At 38.9% G+C, this 21,089-nt stretch overlaps 1 protein-coding gene across 1 annotated transcript in view; it reads right to left on the bottom strand.

Annotated features, from left to right (window-relative positions):
• Nucleotides 1–1,027: 1,027 nt before the first annotated feature.
• Apob (apolipoprotein B) overlaps nt 1,028–21,089 on the bottom strand; it is a 40,513-nt gene continuing 20,451 nt past the window's right edge. The window contains exons 21-29 of the mRNA XM_015479940.2: nt 19,937–20,147; nt 19,191–19,366; nt 18,876–19,063; nt 17,960–18,105; nt 15,904–16,277; nt 7,788–15,353; nt 7,183–7,297; nt 6,893–7,079; nt 1,028–2,953 (exon numbers count right to left, since the gene is read on the bottom strand). Coding sequence (XP_015335426.1) covers nt 1,316–2,953; nt 6,893–7,079; nt 7,183–7,297; nt 7,788–15,353; nt 15,904–16,277; nt 17,960–18,105; nt 18,876–19,063; nt 19,191–19,366; nt 19,937–20,147 — 10,601 coding nt within the window. The 3' untranslated portion in view covers nt 1,028–1,315. The remainder of the gene's footprint in view (nt 2,954–6,892; nt 7,080–7,182; nt 7,298–7,787; nt 15,354–15,903; nt 16,278–17,959; nt 18,106–18,875; nt 19,064–19,190; nt 19,367–19,936; nt 20,148–21,089) is intronic.

The following is a 21,089-nucleotide window of genomic DNA, read 5'->3' as shown; positions in this document are numbered from 1 at the left end:
TTTCTGGCTATTCAGTTCCAGATAGAAGAATTCTCCATAGGCACCAATAGGCTATGTTTCCTTTTCCAGATAATGCTTGTGAATTTTAACAGTGGGCTTCATTAAGACAATACAAAGACTTTATGGAAAACTCAGAGTGGTTGAGATATTTTTGGATAAAAATGAATCATTTCCAAAGAGACATTATATAGGACTTGGGGGTCAGTAATCTCTAATTTTATTCCCTGAATGATATACTCTAATTTGTTTTTCAATGTCATAGAAAGGAATGTGCCATTTGATAGCTACTATGCCAAAAATATTAGTGAAAGTTGGCTGCACCGAATCTTTGCAGCTTTCCCTTATGAGATCTCAGGCTGGGAACTCTGACTGAACATTGCCAATGCTTAAAATTGGAGCTTGGAGTGCATGTGTCAGGAGAAACCCTTGGGTTTTGATTACGCTTTGATTACTATTAGATGTTGAATTTGAAAAAAATAATAAAGTTCAAGAACATAAGTGCATGCTTGGTTGCAGAGTTGTTAGGAATCCAAGTACCCATACCTTCTCTAAGCCAATACTTCCTTTGCTTTGAATGGATCCTGGAGGAAGTACAAGGAGAATTCTGGGGTTCCTATTGCCATAAAACCCTTGGGACTGGGACTCCCTCACCATCCCTTTCAGGCTGAGTGAAATAATGGACCTTTTGGTGTATCTCAAAGCCTCACAGCCTTGCTTGGCAAAGGCAGATGGGTTGGTAAGGAAGATTGTGTGGTACATGAACACAGATGATATGCTCTTCATGATCAAATTATGTAAAAATATCTATGAATACTTTTTCCTTTTCACTTGGCAAGTACAGTTTCTGAGATCAACTTCTTTTTGTTACGTGACAAAATATTTCCCTCCATTGCTTCTCCCTTTCCCTTTCCTTTTATTCTATTACTTAAATCACAGAATATATTCTTCTATAGGTTTTGAAATGCCAGCACATTTGAATTGATACCTTCATTTCACTATCTTTCAATACAAGTGAGTCATATTGATATACAATAAAGAATTCATTTATTTGTTTTTCTCTTCCCCCTGAGTTTAGTAAAATAACTCAGATCCTGATTTTCTTTAACTTGCTAAAAAATGTAATTCCCTAGAGATCAGAGACCTCCAGAGCTCTCACACCAGCGTCAGTGCAGGTCCAGTTCTTACATAGTTCTGCTTGTAGTCAGCTGCCTGCTGCAGGGTTGGCTCAATGTGTGGTTTTATCAGTGGCTTGGATTTCCCCCTACTATATGAAAGTTTAATTGGAACAAATAAAAAAAATGAATGCTTTAAAAAATTAAAAGATGATAGTCAGTTCTCCTGGAGCAAACTTCATGTGGGGGCTTACATCATTGACTGTGGTTGACTGCAGCTCTGTCAGGAACTTGGTGATATATCTTAGAAACATGTGGTAGCTTTGAATGGACAGGTCAATCAATCTTGTAGCCTCAGCAATGAACTTTTCATAGTAATCAGAAAGTTGGTCTGAAAAATCCTGTAGTTTAGATCTGAACTGGTGATGGTAATCAGAAATGATTTTCTTCATTGCAGTGGCCCAACTTTTAATTATTTCCTGAGCGGTGGTAGAAAGCTCTTCAATCTTTTCTTTCCCTTTTCCATCTGCATCAGTAAGGATGCTAACATATTCTTGGAAAGCTCTGTCCACAAATTGCTTAACTTGATTTGAGAGTTGAGAAGTAAATCCAGTAACACTGGACGTATATTTGGAATGGAAGTCCTTAAGGGCAATTACAAAGCTCCTGATCAAATCCATTACTTTTTCTTCAAGTTTATAATATTTCACCATCCAGCCAACTGTACTTGGATCAAAATATTCTTCACGAAGAGCCTTTATGTACTGATGAACCTGCTGTAAGTTTTGAGAGCTGTCCTGAAGTTGGTCTTGAATAAATTCATTTAACCTACTGAGGATAAAGTCTAGACTTTCTTTCAGATTTTGAAAAACATATAGAACATAATCTTTGAAATTGTCTTTGTCACGTAGGATCTCATTAACAAGATCAGTAAAATTCACCTCTTTTAAGATTTCAATGTGTTTTTCTATCTCTTCTAAAACAAATGATTGTAAAATGTTGCAAAGGACACTTAGTGTCTCTGTAGTATTGTTAGATAAGTAGTCAATTAATGTTACTTGAATTTCTCCTGATAAAGATTTCAACTGTTCCCTCAAGTCCGGAATTGCATCTTTTAGTTTAGAGCTTGTTGAATGAAAAGGAAGTTTAATCTGTAGGTCTTTGATTAATTCAGTTCTCTCCACTAGGTCTTGGACATACGAAAGCAGTTTATCTAACCCATTTTGGATATTTGAACATACTTGGGATAGTATCTTCCCTACCTCCTTCATGACCATACTGTTGAGTTCATCAATAGTGGACATCTCAGCTTTCCCTGGGAGATGGAATCTGGAGAACTTCAGGATATCAATGAATGAGTCAATCAGATGCTTAATTGCCCTATGGTACCCCTTGATGATTTGTATTAAGCTGTCAAATGCCTTCTCCTTGATTGTCTGGAAACTGGCCTGGCTCTCCTGAGCCAACAGTTCCTGGTACAGATTCTGGGTCTTGTCCTTCCACTCCTGGTAAGTTCTTGTGGTGCTGCTGACTGCTCTCTGGAAACCCATGTCCATCTCATCAATTTGCCTCATGGCCCCTTGATAGGCTTGCTCAGCACTGTTCTGTAGACTTCTCCTCAGCTTTGCAGAAGCATCTGTCAGGCTGAGTCCTGTGTACTCCTGGTGGTACTTGTTGACATAGTCATAAAAGGTCTCTGTGGCCTTGGGCACACTGTCTTTTAGAGAGCTTAGCAATATGGATGCTGCCTCTTCATCCCAATTAAATTTGATCTGAATTTCCTCATCAGATTTCTGCCCCCACTCAGTTATGAATATGATGAGTTTTTTCTCTGCAGAGGACTAAAACAAGAAAGGGGGGACATGTTTTCAATTACTCTGATTACATAATATATTACACTAAAACTTCATTAGCAGTTAAAAGTAAAGATCAGAGGATCCTTCATATTCTGAAGGGGATTTATCTTTCACATGTCAGTTTGTATGTTTGTTTTATGGTTAAAAAAACCCACTGTTAATTTCTCATTACCATATGCCTCAGAAAGGATAAAAACCATGCTTGGCATTTATACAGGAACACTTAACATTAAGGCCTTCCTAGGACTGAAAAATGGGGATAGGAGAGGAAGGATAGGGAAGAAGAATAGGGAGTAAGAGGAGGCAGAGGAAGAAGGGAAGAGGCAGAGAAAGGCACATTCAGGGAAAGAAGTAGCAAAAAAGGAAAATGTCCAGAGCTCAACCAGCAGAGAGCCAGAGTCCTCATCTCCGTGTTCATGCTCCTAACCTATGACAAACCTTGGTGATAGAATCAGGTTAGGTCTCCCCCTCTGGTAATGACATATTTGATTTGGCCCTAGTAGAGCTTATAAAAGACTGAGTCCTTGAGTCTCATCAAACTGTTCTGTTAAGGGAAAGAATTTTAAGCTTCAAGAAACCTCCCGAAACCATGATTTAGGTGATGAGAGGGCTTTGGCTGTGGCTCAGGGTTAGAGTGCTTGCTTAGCATGTGCAAGGCCTGGGGTTCAATCCCCAGCACTGAAAAAAAATATAAAAATAAAAAAATAAATCCAATGATGAAATATTTGGGAGTAGGGCAGATGGTGGGGTTGGACTAGGAACGTGGCTCAGTGGTGAAGTGCTTGCATAGAATGTTTAAGACCCTGGGTTAGATCCTCAAGACCACCAAAAAACAAAGTGTATTTGGATGATTAGGCATGACCCTTATCTTTCTAGATTTTCCCAGAAGTAATAAAATAATAATAGTGCTAATATGATGCCATGTGCATGACTAATAATTAATTTCAATGAAGGATTCATTGTAAGACTTTCTGAAGAATAATTCCTTAGTGAGTATCTTTCATCTAATTTGAGAACTTTCTGAAAGAATTGTCTTAACTTCATTGAAAATTTCTAGAGACATGATCTACCCCAACTGAATCAGGAGGACATGCACAATTTAAACAGATCAATTTCAAGCAATGAAATAGAAGACACCATTAAAAGCCAACCAACCAAGAAAAGCCCAGGAGCAGATGGATTCTCAGCCAAGTTCTATAAGATATTCAAAGAAGAATTAATACCAATACTCCTCAAAGTATTTCATGAAAGAGAAAAGGAGGGAACACTTCCAAACTCATTCTATGGGGCTAGTATCACACTGAAATCAAAAGCAGACAAAGACATATCAAGGAAAGAAAATTTAAGACCAATATCCCTGATGAACTACATGCAAAAATTGTCAATAAAATTCTGGAAAATTAAAACATACAAAAAATATTAAAAAGATAGTGTGCCATAATCAAGTGGGGTTCATCCTAAGGATACAAGGTTGGTTCAACATATGGAAATCAATGAATGTAATTCATCACATTAATAGACTTAAATACAAGCATCATATGATCATCTCAATAGATGCAGGAAAAGCATTTGACAAAATACAGCACCTCTTTATGTTCAAAACACTAGAAAAACTAGGGATATTAGAAACATATCTCAATATTGTAAAAGCTACCTTTGCTAAGCCAAAGGCCAACATCATTATAAATGGAGAAAAACTAAAAACACTCCCTCTAAAAACCGGAACAAGACAGGGATGCCCTCTTTCACCACTTCTATTCAACATAGTCCTTGAAACTCTAGCTAGAGCAGTCAGACAAAATAAATTAAAAGAATGTGAATTGGAAAAGAAGAACTCAAACTATTAATATTTGCTAATGACATGATTCTATATTTAGAAGATCCAAAAAATTTCATCAGAAAACTTTTAGAACTAATAAATGAATTCAGCAAAGTAGCAGGATATAAAATCAATACTCATAAATCAAATGCATTTCTATACATAAGTGATGAATCCATTGCAAGAGAAATTAGGAAAACTAACCCATTCACACACACACACACACACAAAAAAAAAAACACAAAAAAACCAAAAAACTATCCCCTCAAAAAAAAAATAAAGTACTTGGGAATCAATTTAACAAAAGAGGTGAAAGACCTATACAATGAAAACTATAGAACACTAAAGAAAGAGATTGAAGAAGACCTTAGAAGATGGAAAGATCTCTCTCCCATGTTCTTGGATAGGCAGAATTAATATTGTCAAAATGGACATACTACCATAAGTGTTATACATATTTAATGCAATTCCTATTACAATACCAATAACATTCTTCATAGAACTAGAAAAAGCAATCATGAAATTCATTTGGAAAAATAAGAGACCCAGAATAGTCAAAGCAATCCTTAGCAAGAAGAGTGAAGCAGGAGGCATCAAAATACCAGATGGTTAACTATACTACAGAGCCACAGTAAAAAAAAAAAAATGGCATGGTATTAGAACTAAAGTAGACATGTAGATCAATGGTACAAAATAGAAGACAGAGACAAACCCACAAAATATGGTCATCTCACATTATATAAAGGAGCCAAAAACATACATTGGAGAAAAGATAGCCTATTCAACAAATGGTCTCAGAAAACTGGAAATTCATATGTAACAAAATGAAGTTAAAAGTTATCTCTCACTCTGCATAAAACTCAACTCAAAGTGGATCAAAGACTTAGGCACTAGAACAGAGACCCTGAGCCTAATAGAAGAACTTTGGCCCTACTTTGGCCCAAATCTTCATCATGTCAGCTTAGGACCTGACTTCCTTAACAAGAAGTAAAATTAAGAATCAATAAATGGGATGGATTCAAACTAAAAAGCTTCTTCTCAGCAAAGGAAACAATAACGGGAAGATAGAGCCTACAGAATGGGGGAAAATATTTACCACATGTACCTCAGATTGAGCATTAATTCCAGGATATATAACCCAAAAAACTTAACACAAGAAAATCAAATAACATCCTCAATAAATGGGATAAGGAAATGAACAAACTCTTCACAAGCATATGAAAAAATGTTCATCATCTCTAGCAATTAGAGAAATGCAAATCAAAGCAAAGATTTCATCCCCAATCATAGTGGCAATTATCAAGAATACAAGCGATAATAAGTGTTGATGAGGACGTGGGGGAAAAGGTACACTTATACATTGCTGATGGGACTGCAAATTGATGCAACCACTATGGAAAGCAGTTTGGAGATTTCTCAGAAAACCTGGAATGGAACCATCATTTGACCCAGCTATCTCACTCCTCAGTTTGTACCCAAAGGACTTAAAATCAGCATACTACAGTGATACAGCCACATCAGCTGTTTATTGCAGCTCAATTCACAATAGATAAACTATGAAACCAAACTAGATGCCCTTCAATAGATGAATGGATAAAGAAATTGTGGTACATACACACAATGGAATATTACCCAGCCTTAAAGAAGAATGAAATTATGACATTTATGGGTAAATGGATGAAACTAGAGAATATAATGCTAAGTGAAATAAGCTAATCCCCCAAAACCAAAGGCCCAATGTCTTCTCTGATAAGGGGATGGATGCTAATCTACAGTGGAGTCGGGGTAGGGAAAATGAAGGAAATTTGGATTATACAGAGGGAATTGAGGAGAGGGGTGGGATGATGGGGATGGGCAGGACAGTAGAATGAGTCAGACGTTATTACCTTATGTACATGTATGATTACACTACTGGTGTGACTCAGCACAATGTACATCCAGAAGAATGAAAAGTTATGCCTCATTTGTGTAGAATGTGTCAAAATGTATTCTACTGACATATATAACTAATTAGAATAAATTCATAAAAAAAGAATTGTCTTAAATCATCTGTCCCAATTCTCTCCCTGCTCTTGGGCTTTGGCAACCCATTGGTTAGGACTCACCTGAGGGTAGAAGTAGTGGTTCTTTATTATGCCATGGTTTCCTTTTTCTCCCAGGTTCAGGCCCACAGTGTCTATGGCTGGGTAGGCTGCCCAGAAGGTCTGGATTTGCTTATCTCTTTGATAGCGCAGGTAGAGGTCAGTGAACACCGGACTGGTGATGTCCAGGACAGCCTGTATTTCCGAGTCCCTGAAAGCAGAAATGCAGCTGGGTCACAATATAATGGGCACAAAGAGGGCACACATCACAATGAGCTTTGAAAAGGAATGAAGTTTCAATAAAAGTTTCATACTGCAGTCCTTTGTATTTGCCCTCTTCTTTATACAGCACACTGAAGTCACGATGTACAAATGTTGTGTTGCTCTTACAGATGAAACTGTAGTCTTCAAATTTATATGTTTCCACCACTGTAGGGGAGAGAGTTTACATTTTGTGGGGCAAATAATTATGGAATACAGAGATATTTTCATTGGGAAACTTGGAGCATTCTATTTTAACCAAACACCTAACTTACTTGTTTTTAATATGCAATGTCTAGTTCATAGTGTTTTGAAATAATTTTTTTTTGTTTGGTGCTGGGGATCAAACCCAGGGCATCCACACATGCTAGGTATGTGCTCTATCACTGAACTATACACTCTGCTCTATAATCTAAGTAAATAGTGAGAAGACAATGTAAGTCCTAAAATCATTACAGAAAAATCTACTTCTTTGAACCTATCCTTTTTGAATGTCAGTTATTTTCTACAGTTTTTTTTAATGTATGGGGTATATATGTATCTCCTCTTTTAATTTTACTGAGAGTAATAGTAACTCTGGTCATAACTAAATATATAATTACTTACAACTTTCATTTAGAACATAGTATCTAGGAAAGGAGTCAGGTCATTTTCTTACCTTTTAGGTCATATTCCAGGAACTTTAAGGTTGAACTGCATGTGGAATCCAGGAATGTTTCAATATGATCTGCTTTGTTTTTCAAACCAGCACTCCAAGTGGCATTATATGGGGGAGAGGCCACCCGAAACCGTGCAGTCAGTTCTCCAAAAATAGGAATCCAAATTCCAGCAGGTATAGAGAATTTAATGGAAGGAATCTGAATAGTCTGCTCAGGCATGATGATGGTAGGCAATTCAAAGCCTCCAATCTTGTTGGCCACCTCATTTAGGTCCAAGACAGCACTGCCAATGGAAATGTTTTTTGGAAGGGTGAACGGGGTTACAATCAACTGAGCTTCAGGCACAGTTATCTCAAAAAGGGGAAATGAGGAGTTTTCCGATTCAGAATATTTTGTTAAAACATCAACTTCAGGGAATTTTATTTTGGGTAATGTTGGTAGGTTGAGTGCAAATGGTGACATTCTTGACTTTTTATAGATTTTCATTTCACTGAAGTCAACTTTGTAGGATGGAACCTGAAGATCTGTGAATGGGACTCGAAATGTAGGTGTGACAAAAACTGAATCTAGATCATTTAGTTTCAACCCAGATATAATGAATTTATCAGCCAATTCTTGCACGGGGACAGAGAGAAGATAGCCATTGGGATTTTTGGTGTACACAAGAGCAGTTGAAACATGAAGATACTGCCTCCTGTTGGTGCTGGTGGTTACCTCCAGCTTTAGGAGGTCCCATAAGCTCTTGTCATACACTGGTAGGACGATATGTTCAAGGTTTGACCCTCCTAAGGATCCTGCAATGTCGAGGCGTGCCTCTTCTTGGGTATTAGAAAGCTGTATGTTGTTCTGGAGAGACCCAGAATAAATCTGGATCTCACTTTTCCAGCTGACCTTCTGGTTCTTAGTGTTTGCATTCAGAGTCACTTCCTGGTCAATGTAAGGTATGTCCAGGAGGGAACTGGGCTGACTGGCATGAACCTGAACAAGGGCAGACATTGTCCATGGGGAGAGTTCCAAGGTGGCTTTGCTTGCATGTTCTCCTTGTGTGAAAAAAAGGCCCTGCAGCTGTAAGTAATTTTTTGTATTGTGTTCCCAGATGGCATATATGCGTCGGAGATTGGCTTCTCCAGCAAAATTTTCTTTTACTTCAAGGTTCCAGATACTATCGACCTTGGAAGCCCCTTGCAGCTTCACTGATGACCGAGTGCCCTTGGAATTCAGGTACATACTGGCCTCGCTGGCAATAGTTCCCAAATATTCCCGTGAGAGGACTGAACCCTTGACATCTCCTTTAGTAGATGACTCAATGGAAAAGTAGGAGGTGAGGCTTTCTAAGCTGAGCTTGTGGTCAACTGCTCCTTTAGCAGTATAGTACAGCTTCGGAGAATTAAAATCATATTTTAATTCAGTGGATGAAGAGACAGTAGGTTTTGACTTGGTATTTCCATTAAGTTCTTGCTTGAAATTCAATCTCAAAACTGGAACGTGGATTTTGGCAGTTGTTGTCACTGATGCTTCCAAGTTTTTCTCGATTAAGCTAATAGTGCTATCATGACTGCCTTCCACAAATTTGTTGCTGAGAGACAGAGCTGTGGCTAGCTTCAGCCCTCTTTTCCTTGTCAAACTTGAAGTGCCCTCTAATTTGTACTGCAGTGCATCAATGACAAATGAAGAGGAAGAAAGGAAATGAGCCACAATATCTGATTGATTATAAAGTCCAATATTGGTATTCAGCGTGATGACACTTGATTTAAAGGAAAAATCATAAGTAATATTGCCCAGGGCTGGAATAAAAATATTGTTTATGGTACTCAGTTCCTTGAAATCTGGAAGAGGGACCTTGAGTAGATTCCTAGGGGCATGAAGGACTGGCAACTCAATGGATGGGAGGACGAATGTGTGTGATGGCACATAGAAGCCAGACCCTGGGATGGTGACACTGGGGGTGCTGATCACTTTGGGGATCACATGACTGGAGGCTGACATCTCTACTGTGAATGGAGATACTTCCATGTTGATGACTGGGAGACTGTATCTGGGAGTTTGAAAGGTCCTGGGGAGCTTGTTGAGAGATCTTTCAACTTCATACTCATCAAACTTACTTTTTGCTTCATTGTAGGATGTAGTGAGAAAATCTAAGGCGTCATCTCTGACTTTCTCAAAATGTCTGTCAAAGGAATTGATATTCTGATTGATAAACTCAAAAAACACACCCAAAGGAATTGCAATGGAATGCCTGTCTTTGTTTTTTTTGTACCGAGCTTTTACACTTAAATCAAATGATTGCTTTGTTGTTTTCAAGAATTCCTTTAAGCCGGTTTCTTCCCATATGGAGAAATCTTTCAGTGAGGGTGTTGTGAGTGTTGTATAAGGTAGATTTATTTCAGGAATTGTCAAAGGAATGCTCAAGAAATCCAGGTTGGCATCTCCATTGATCTGTACATGGGCTTCCATGCTGTGCCCATTGTTCACGGCAGAGAAATTTTGATGGTATTTATACTGATTGAACCTAGCACTTGCTTGCCAACTTGCTTGCTGGGCATGAGGACTCAGGAACATTGCATAGTTGTTGAGGAGGTCTATCTTCCCTACCAATTTTAGTGGAAAACTAACTTTCAGATTTCCTTCATTTTTTGTGGATGCAGTAATTTCAGATGGCTGTGCTGAAAAGAAAAGGGAATTTTTCAAAGTTCCAATAACTTTTCCATTTAAATGAGCATTGTGGATGCCAGTTATCTCTGCCTTCCCTTCTTTGAGCAGTGCTATGCCATTAGCAGTTAGAATACTGTGGCCCACATGCTGGGATTCAACTTCAGACTTTATTTCAAACTTAGAAGAGTCAAGGAAGCCAGATTCATAAGCGATCTTTTGGTTTACTCTTAGGTGCTTGCTGCTGATGTTATTGGACAATCCAAAGGAAGTGATGGGTCCTTCCACGGTGAAGCTGATCTGTGATTCATGTATTCCCTCATCTGAGAAGTTGAGACAGGCCAGTTTCCATGACCCTATTCCAGAAGAAGTCCATGTTAAGTGTCCAGCTTCCACCAGTGTCTTGATATCATTGTTCAGGTTAACCTTACTGGATAAGTCCAGTTTGGGGATGTTCAATTTGTGGAAGTATTTTGTGTGGCTTTCCAGTTTGAGCTGGTTATTTATCTTGACAATCACACCATTATTAAACTCCAGTGTATTTTTTTCTGTGTGTAAACTTGCCATTGTATCTGATTTTCCTTCAGTGGCATTTCCAGAAAATAGTATTTCACTTTCATGCTTTGTTCTCACGTACTTGCTGGAAAATATCACAGATTCCTTCAGAACCAGTGGATTAATCTTAGGGTCTGAGAGTTGTGCATTTGCTTGGAAATCGAAATTGAGAACTTCTAATTTGGACTCTCCTTTGGCAGTGATGGAAGCTGCAATCTCTGCTTTGTGCTCTGAACTAGTTACATTCTGGATGTTAGCATTTGCATCTAATGTGAAAAGGGGAGATTGGACTTTCAAAATGCTATTCAACTTGCCAAAAGTAGGTATTCTGATTGTGTGTGAGATGTGGGGAAGCTGGAAGTCTGGTATTTGAAGGTCAGGAACTTGAAAATCTTTCAGGTTGAGATTTGGGATCATGACTTCTGGAATTGTAATTTTTGGCAAATGGAAGTCTGGCAGTGTGAGTAAAGCAAGGGGGGTGTCTCCCATCTTCAGATCCCTCAGATACACTTCCGGAAGTGGCCACTGCAGCTCACTGATCAGCATTTGGTCAATGGTTCTGATGATCTTTGCTTTGATTTCTACCAAGTCGATTGTAAAGGAAGGAATGTGGAAGGTGTTGAGGATAGTGAATTCTGGAGTGGAAAACCTGGATGGGATTTTTATATCTTTCAACTCTTTGAAGTTTATCTGAACTGATGGAATCCTCAGATCTGTCAGGGGAACTATGAAGTCAGGAGTCTGGAAGGTAGCTTCCTGGAGAGCATGGAGACTGACCTCAAAGGCAGGCATAGTCCCAAAGATGGTCTGGATTTTAGGAACAGTGAACCCTCGTTCCACCAAGGATTTCACCTTTTCAGCCCAGTCTTGGATAGAGTATTGCTCTGCAAAGTCAGTAAAGTTCTTAGCAGCAAGAATCCACCAGTCAGTAATGTAGGTGACAAGTGTATTATAAACCTGGCCTACTAGAGACAGGTATCGCTCAAGTTCCCGCTGAAGGTCCATTTGATAGATCCGGTCTCGTACGTCTTCTAGAGTTTCTTGGAATCTGGCTTTCATGTGAACCAAAGATGCAGAATTTAAAGCATCCTGTAACCAATCAATGAATAAAGTTATTTTGGTGTCTTTTAGCTTTTCCCAATAGATAGCGACCATGGCTTTGATGTCCTCTACAAACAGTTTTAGTGCTTCAGCTTTCTGTGGCAGTTCTAGAGCCTGAATTTCACCATTGATTCTCTGAGTCATCTCATGTATTTTGTTATTGGTTTCATTCACAAACTGGTTGTAATCGAACGATTTTAATTTCTTTACCAACATGTCCAGCAATCTGTTTACTTCTTCAATGAATTTTTTAAAAGACACTGCTTTAAGCTGCTTGACTGCATCATCAATAAACCCAACCAATCTCTCATAATATTCTTTTATCTCAACTTGCTGTAAAACATTGCTTAGTTTTTGAACAGTCTCCTTCAACTTATACTGGTGGGCCAACTGTACTGATTTATCCATTAAAACCTGGATTTGTTGGTCTACTTCATATTTCCTAATTAACTCATGGACTATGGCTCTAAAAGCATTGATTTTCTCAGTTACTTCAAATTCTTCAATAAGATTTGTAACAAAGTATTTGACATGTTCAATAATGTCCTTTATTCTTTGAAATGAAATTGTAGTTCTCAATTGATCTAAAAGGACTCTGACATCAATATCCTTAACCCGTTGTTTTAACACTGTGGCAACGTCCTGGATGTCTGTATTCTGAATATGCATGTTGAGCTGCTGCAGTTTTTCTTGTATCTGGATTCTGACTTGATACTTAGTATCCACATTCTGGATCCAGGAGGCAACACTACTTCCAGTTTTGTCAAAATCAATATTTTCAATAAATTCGTACAGATCATTGATTGTCTTTACTAAATGTACACAGATATGATAATGTTCATTAAGAATCTTCCATTTTTCAATGATTTGATCAATAATCTTAGCAATAGCAGTTTTAAAATCATGTAGATCATAATTATCTTTAATATACTGATCAAATTGTATCACATATGTCTGAAGTTGAGAGAGTTTTTCATTAAAGTTGATTTTGGCATTATCCAATGCAATTTGTAGATCATTTTCTGTAATTCTATAATTTTCTGTGAAAGTGTTCAGTTTCTCCTTGGCAATGGAAACTTGTCTCTCCCAATTAAGTGCATTCAGATAGTCATTAACTTGCTGTGGGAGTCTGTTGAGGGTTGCTCTGTATTTCCTCATAAATTGATCAATATTGATGCGTTTCAATTCTTTCTGAATGGTTTCCAGAGCAGTTATAATTACTATTCGATTCCTCTCCAGATATTCTGGCAGAGTTTCAAAGAAGGGGAGGCTGATGGTGTGAACATCTTGGTTCTTATCGTACTTTACAAAAGCAACAATTGTGAATTCTTGGGGCTTGTCAATAGCATCTTTCATCTCTAAAGCATCAATGACATTGACGGGCTCTCTGAGTAAAAATGGCACTTTAATCGGGGAGTCTAGCACAGTAAGGTCAGCCAGGGCTCGCCCACTAAGCTCCACACCAATTTTGTCTTTAGTGTTGTAAGCTTCAAAGTCCTGGCTGTACTCATTGTTGTTCAATTGAGTCTTGAGTTTCCAGGTGCTTGTCTGCTCGGCTGGAGTGAGCAGGACACTGACTTTGTGATCAAGAGCTGTACTGACGCTTTTGCTGGACATGAGATGACTTGTGGACCCTTTGTAATCATGAGAGAAAGTGAGGGCCAGTGGTTCTGCTTTCAACAGGAATTTGCTATAGAGTTGTCCAGTGTGCTCTCCCCAGAGAGCCAGTTTTCCATTGCCATTTGTATGTGCATCAATGGCCATGGTGAATGGGGCCATTGCAGAACGGAAAACGTTGCTGAAATGCAGAGAGTCTGAATTATAGTTTGTACTGATGTCAATGGATGACGCCAGCCCAGCAATATCAGTGTTGAGCCGATGGCTAAACTCCACACCCTGAACCCTAGCTACAGTGTCTGCTTTATAACTTGCTGATAAGTCAGCATAAGAAATGGTGTAGATATGTTTTATTTCATCATTTTGGTAGGCTCCTTTGAGGTTTCCAGCCATGTTCAGCTTCAAGGGTTCCAGCCGTAATTTCCCATTGCTGGTCAGATCCAGGGCACTGTATCTCAGGTCATTGTTTAAAGTAGTTACAAGAGAAAAGGGCTGTAATTGTAAGTTAAAATTCTGCTTGTAAAACTTGTCAGTGCTATAAATGTTGTCAAGTTTGGATGAGAGGTCCAGTGATAAGCCTGCGATATTCAAACTGTTAGAGTGGTCCAGTTTCATTTCAGCATATGAGCCCATCATGTCATTTGAAAGCTTCAGTCCTTCCTGGCTGATTTTGAAGTTAAAAATGTTTTTACTGTCAACACCCAGAATCATGGCCTGATAAGTACTTCCCAGTGATACCTCTGTGAGGGCAGCTTTTCCATCCAGGCTGAATTTTGCGTTGTGCTCCCTGAAGCGACCATTTGCTGTTAATTTCATGGATGCCCCAGAGAGGTCAAGCTCTGCATTCAGCTCATTCTCCAGCAACAAGGGACTATACTTCAAGCTGGTGGTTGCACTTGTAGATAATCCATCTCGGGCAATCCTTAGTGTTGCCTTATGAGCACCAGTATTAATTTTGTCACTGCCCAAGATGTCAGCATTTAATTCAATTCCATGGGAATTCAGTGACCCAGATAGAAGGGTGAAGAACCTCAGTGACTTGTAGTCAGCCTGATACTCAGAACGTAGCAATGCATTTTGCTTAGAGAAGGTCAAATCCACCTTGTTAAAAGTAGAAAAGTCCTCATATTTCCCATTGCTGTCAGATTTCACAGTGAGCTCATAATTCTCATATTTCAGGGAAGCAGTATTTTTAAAGATGCCATCTTGCAAATCAGAGGTGGAGGTGAGGGAGAGGGTTCCATCTTTGTACCTTCCAGTTATCTGGTTGGTGCCTTGGAGGTAGGAAGAGTTAAACCTCAGGTTGGATTCTCCACTGAGCTGGCCAGTGGTAGAATCCCTCTGATAAGACAGGTCATAAATGCCATTAGCATAGAATGAAGAAGCTCTGAATTGCCCATCAATCTTGACATCTTTGACATACAGATGTTGTTTCTTTTTTGAGTCAAAATGGATTGAAGCAGACATCTGTGGTCCCCAGGCACTAGATGCATCAAATGTTAGAAAACCTTTTGAGGCTGGGTTGTTTCCAATTTTTTCTACATGACTGAACTTGATTTTTGAATCCAGAAATTTGTGGCGTAGAGACCCATCACAAGCTAATGTGAGCATATTCCTTTGGTCATAAGCTGTTTCTCCAGATCCTAATGTTAAAAATTAAAGACATTGGTTAAATTAAGAAAAAAATGTCCAGAACAACCATTGTTGAAAATCTTTCAATTAAAAAGTCCCATTTATCTGGGTCAGTTGTGTAGTAGTCTCCTCATCTATAATGCAAACATAAAATTTGAAAGCATAATATATTTCTCTAGGAAGTTTTCCCTGACTGCTGAAGACCTTTTTGGGCTCCCTTATTGAGAGTTTCACTGTATCTTATACTAGTATATTCTGTGGCACTCAAGCTGAATTATGATTAATAAAGTAAACTTGATGTACCTTATACACCCTACCATAGCACTTCTCACACTGAGTTATAATTGCTGGTTTATGTACTCCTTTCCTTTTTCTTACCTAGGAGTATATCAAATACATATTACATGTTTAATAAATATTCCTATGAGTTGAGTGGATGAAAAGACTTCTGAGTAGCAAGGACAATAAGAAAGTCCATGTCCTTTCCTCCCTAGAGGGGGTTCTCCCACCAGAGACTGCAATGAGTTAGCCCTGTGAACCCTTCACCTGAGCATGGCTCACCTTGGATGCTATAGGAAAGCATGTCAATCACAGAGTCAGCCTTCATGTGGTATCGAGCCTGGAGGCTGTAGTGGTCTCTGCTGGTGTTGCCACCAGTATAGGAGGCAGACCAGTTGTACAAGTTGCTGTAGATATTTGTGGAGAGGTCCAGAACACCCAAAAGAGGCACTCGCAGTTGATACAACTTGGGAATGGTAAAAGTCGGGACTTGGAATTCTTGAGATGGCAGCTGGAATCCCACAGACTTAAAGTTGAGGGCTGGTGTCCTAATGGTCTCTAGCATCTTCAGATCTTTGGAAGACTTGCCACCAAAAGGCAAAGGAATCTCAATTTTCACACTGTTCTTGTTCAAGGTATATTTGACCCGGCCATCACTGAAATGAATAACAATGTCCCCACAGTCAGTCATCAAGAACTCAGCTCTCTGCCATCTGATCTTCCAAGCAATACTGCATCTACTCCATTTCTAAACTCTTTTTTATTGCACTGCTTCCCATGCCTGGATACCTTTGCTTTTTCCTCTACCTGCCCAAAAAACTCTTTCTATGCCCTTCTAAGAGCCATCCCTTAGCATTTCCATTCCACCCAAGTCATAACTAATTTCTCTCATTCTTAAAGTGATAGAGTCTCTTACACCTATCTCAAAGAGCATGTCCTAGTTCTGTTTAGATAATAAGTTATCTGTTCATTTTTTGATGTCTGTACAGTGTCTTCCCTGGGAGGAAGAACTCTACCTTATCTAGTGTCTATCTTCTTACTGTACCTAGTCTAGTATTTTGCATGTAGTGGACCCTTGGTACATATTTGCTAAACTAAATTGAGGTAACTTGATATGTGGAATGTACACAGGAATAAAAGGCAATAAATTTGGGTGAGATCTTCAATTTCCACTAAATGGTAATGTTATCTTAGTGAATTAGTGCCTCTGAGTCTCTGTGATGTTTTCTGCATAGTGGGGATAACAGTATTCTTTCTGTTGAACTCACAGAGATGGCCTTGGTTATCAAATGAGAGAAAAATACCTAAAAGCACTTTGCAATCTTTTCAATGTCATACCCATGCAATGTACTAACAGGATAACTTAAAAAAAAATAAAGGGGGAGAGAGGGGTTTAGCTATTATGTGCAAATAAATTGTTCATTTTATTGCTGCAAAAAGATGCCTGCTTTCAGCAGGAGGATGACCAATGACCAGTCAGGCCCTGTCCAATTCGTAGGTCCTGAAATACCAGTAGAGAAGGAGGGTTCCTGAGTCCTCTGTGCTGCCACCCTTTTCCATCTCCTACAGTCTTTTTCCGTATGGGTGCTTTGGCAGACTTCTGCCCTTTTACAATAATTTGGCCTATTAAACTGCTCCTCTGCCACTGACCATGGGAGGGTCCACATGACATAGGCCACTTTTTTTTTTTTAACGGAGTAAAGTACAGAGATCAGTCAACTTAGAAAATACTCTAGCTTTTTCAGCTTGTGCTCTGATTTCTTATTTTCATGAAATAAGACAAGCAGAGCATTTCATATATTTTTTGTAAATACAGAAACGGACTGAGCAGTTTGGAATCTGACTTTTTGGGTAAGGGTTAAGTTGTATTGCTAAACTGAATCTCTCTCCAAATGCTGCCTTTATTCAATGCTCAATGGTTGTTCTGACCCTCCATAGTTAAACAGCAAGCCCATAGTCAATAATTCCTCCAGCCTCTCTTGAACTCTTCACAGTCAAACAAGTGTGAATATACTCTGGTCTGGAATAAGGTGTTTACTTGTGATGGAAGAAAGCTGAATACCTTTCAAATTCAGATTGTAGTAAATAAAACATCTTAGGAGGAAAGTACCAGAATTACTCAATTGTCTTTTGGGTTCATTTTGGGTTGACCGTCACATTCAGACCTCATGTTTAATAATGCAAGAGTGTCACAGTATTTATGCTATAGTTATTCATCTCCTTAAAAATGCTTATATTATTTCCCTTAAAATTAAATAAAAACAGTAACAATCATACTATGTCAAATTTTCCATGTGCTTTGCATGGTTTGAGAAACTTCTCTAGTTTCTTCTTTTACCTTTTTAAGAAGAGGTTTTCTGGGACTTGGAAGGTTGGAAATCTCATTTTCTGGAAGCTCAACTCTGTCAAGCCACTGAGGTGATCCTGCAAAGTCTGGGCAAACGGAAGACTCTCGGATGCCTTCTGAAGCCAGCTGTTTGTTGCCTACAAAATGATAGAAGATTTTTAGAGCAAGAAATGGGACTGGGTGATCCTCAAAGTGAAATTAACATTACGTGATAATTCAGATTTGACAGGTCAGTTATCAAGCAGAACAATGAAGTAAAAGTTAAAAATAAGTTATAGTGATGGGCATGGTGGTGCATGTAATCCAAGTGGCTCAGGAGACTGAGGCAGGCAGATCACGAGTTCAAAGTCAGCCTCAGCAACTTAGCAAGGCCCTAAGAAACTTAGCAAGACCCTGTCTCAAAATAAAAAAATAAAAAAAGGCTGAGGATGTGGCTCAGTGGTTAAGCACCTCTGAGGTCAATCTCTGGTATAATAATAATAACATTTATTATTATTAATAATAAATAAACAAATAAATAAAATAATAGTAATTAATAATAATATATAATAATAATTATTATTATTAATTACAGAAAATTATGATTTTGGGCTGCCAGTCACTGATCTCTTCCCTTATTTTAAGAATATGTAACATAGACTCCTAGCCCATGTCTTGAAGTTTCTGTTCATATATGTAGACACAGCAAACTCTTTTGCTTATAGCATTCACTGGGTATTTATCATATTCAGCTTTGTGTAACTGGAGAACTAAGCATGCTTGATGTTTCTTTTCTCTCCAGAAATTCCTTAGGTGCAGGAAGCATGCCTTAAGCATCTTTGGATACCCTCATACACCTATCTTAGAGTTAAGGATGTGATTAGCACTTTTAACCATGAATCTATTTTGCTGATTGATTCATACTTACAACTCTTAATTTGGATCCCATCTGCCGGAAAGTCATGTCTGTTTGAGGAACTCTGTTATCTGGGAGACTACTGGCATGCAGCAGGAAGGCTCTATAAAAATCAGAGAGATCCACTGGGAAATTGGAGGCAACTTTTTTGGTATCCACATTGGTGCCTGTGTTCCATTCAAATTCAATCTTCTCCTCATCTAGAAAGGCACATATGAAATAGTTGTCAGTGGTACAACACAGGTCAGCCTGTGTCCATGGCACTTGGCAGTTACACTGAAGTACACAGTGCCCTTGGAAGTGCTTGTGGGAAGAAGAGGCACATACCATAGCGCCAGGCCAGTCTCTTGGAAACTGTTGAGCCATAAGCTGTAGCAGATGAGTCCATTTGGAGGAGCAGTTTGGTTGGGGACCAGCGGGTCAGGATCTCACTTCTGGCTTCTGCTTGTAAGCGGGGTATGGAAATGACACCTTTGATTTTGCTTTCTTCCTTAGTGTCATAACTATGGAAAAGAAAATCATTTGGCTTCAATGATTTTTTCATTCCAAGGAGATATACAGAATTCAACAGTTAGGAATTACATTTTTTAGTGATAAAAGTAAGATACATTAATGGGTGAAAAACAAGGCCACAGACAGACCAAATGCATTAACTTCAAGGCTAATACTCAGCAAAAGTGCAGGACTTTGCAGGGAACAGATGAACTTTTTGAAAATTGTTTCAATCTGCTTTGCTGTTTACGAACTCTTGGCCTTGGCCAAAAGATTAAACTGCTCAGAGCTACCATTTCCTTATCTATAAAATAGGGAAATTCATACCTACCTTGCAGTTTAAGGTGAGGACTCAGAAAATTTTTTAGTGTACTGAGCACAGTATTTGATAAGTGGATAATAAGTGCAAGATAAATAATAGGAAGATCCAACTAAAAATGTGCAGAGGGTCAAGACACTTGAGGACGCTGTTTGCCAGATGATAGATGAGGGATGCATTTGTCTTAGTTTAAAGCTGGGGTAAGAAGGGAAAGAGCTACCAGGGCCTACAGCTCAGGTAGGATCTCCCATGCCTTCCTTACCTTATGTGGCCCATCAGAGCGACTTCAGTGATTTTCTTATTCTGAATGTCCAGGGTGAGTTTGTAAGACTTTTTGTCCTGAGCAGACTCATCACTAACTCTGAGGACTGTTCCAAGGTCAACATTAAGATCTGGAATTTGGATTTCACTGAATAAAGTTCTACTCTGCCGATTATATTTGAACATCATTGTAGCCTCTGTATGCTTCACACCTGAAAATGTACAAAATAATTAAGAGGGTGTGCTAAGAGAATCTACTTAGAGAAGGAAGGAAAGGATAAGGTAGAGAAACCCTGGGTACTCGATGTGCTTAAACAAGAACACAGTTGAAAATTTTACCTTACGTTTTTAACTCTGTGGTATTCATAATTCACTCAACTTGCAAGTATTTACTGATGGTGGATTATATTCTGGGCACTGCTCTTGGCATTGGGGAGTCTGCCCTTATAGAGTTTACCTTCTAGTAGGGCTGTACAGACAACAGGCCAGCCAATTACTTTCATCAGATGGTACTAAATGTGAAGAAAAGTAAAACTGGATATGAAGATGAAAGAAACGGATAAAAGAGAAGCTATTTAATATGTGGTGGTCAGAGAAGTTCTCTCTGCAAGATGGGTATGTGGGCAGAGACCACAATGAGTAGATTGTGGGGATGCACCATGCCAGTTCTGCAGGGAGCCTTCCAGGCAGAAGGTTGGATATGCAAAGGCTCTGAAGTAGGGATCGCTCAGCACATTCAGGGTTTGGAATATGGCCAGAATCTGACCACTTTTCATACCTCTTCTGCTACCACTCTCATTCAAAGCAACTACATCTCTTGCTTGAATTATCGTTGTAACCTACACATCAGTGTCCTTTCCTCTTTTGCAACCTTTTGCCAACATAAACATAAACCATGAAAAACCTTCAGTGGCTTCTTATTTTATTCACAGAAAAAGTCAAAGTTCTTACCATGTCTTACAAGTCTATCTCTCCTCTACCTCCCCTTATTTCTCTGATTTCATTTTCTATCACTTTCCTCCCGGATCTCTCTGCTTCAATCACGTTGGCTTTCTTTCCTTTTTTCAAACTTGGCAGCCCCATGCCAGCCTTGGAGTCCATGCAACTGCTGGCGCCTTAGCGTATAACACTCTTGGCACAGGGCTTACCTCCCT

The sequence above is a fragment of the Marmota marmota genome, unplaced genomic scaffold, assembly GCF_001458135.2.
Source record: "Marmota marmota marmota unplaced genomic scaffold, marMar, whole genome shotgun sequence".
In the NCBI taxonomy this organism is placed as follows: Eukaryota; Metazoa; Chordata; class Mammalia; order Rodentia; family Sciuridae; genus Marmota; species Marmota marmota.
Note: the sequence above shows the minus strand (reverse complement) of the source record. Positions and strands in the feature narration are given on the sequence as shown.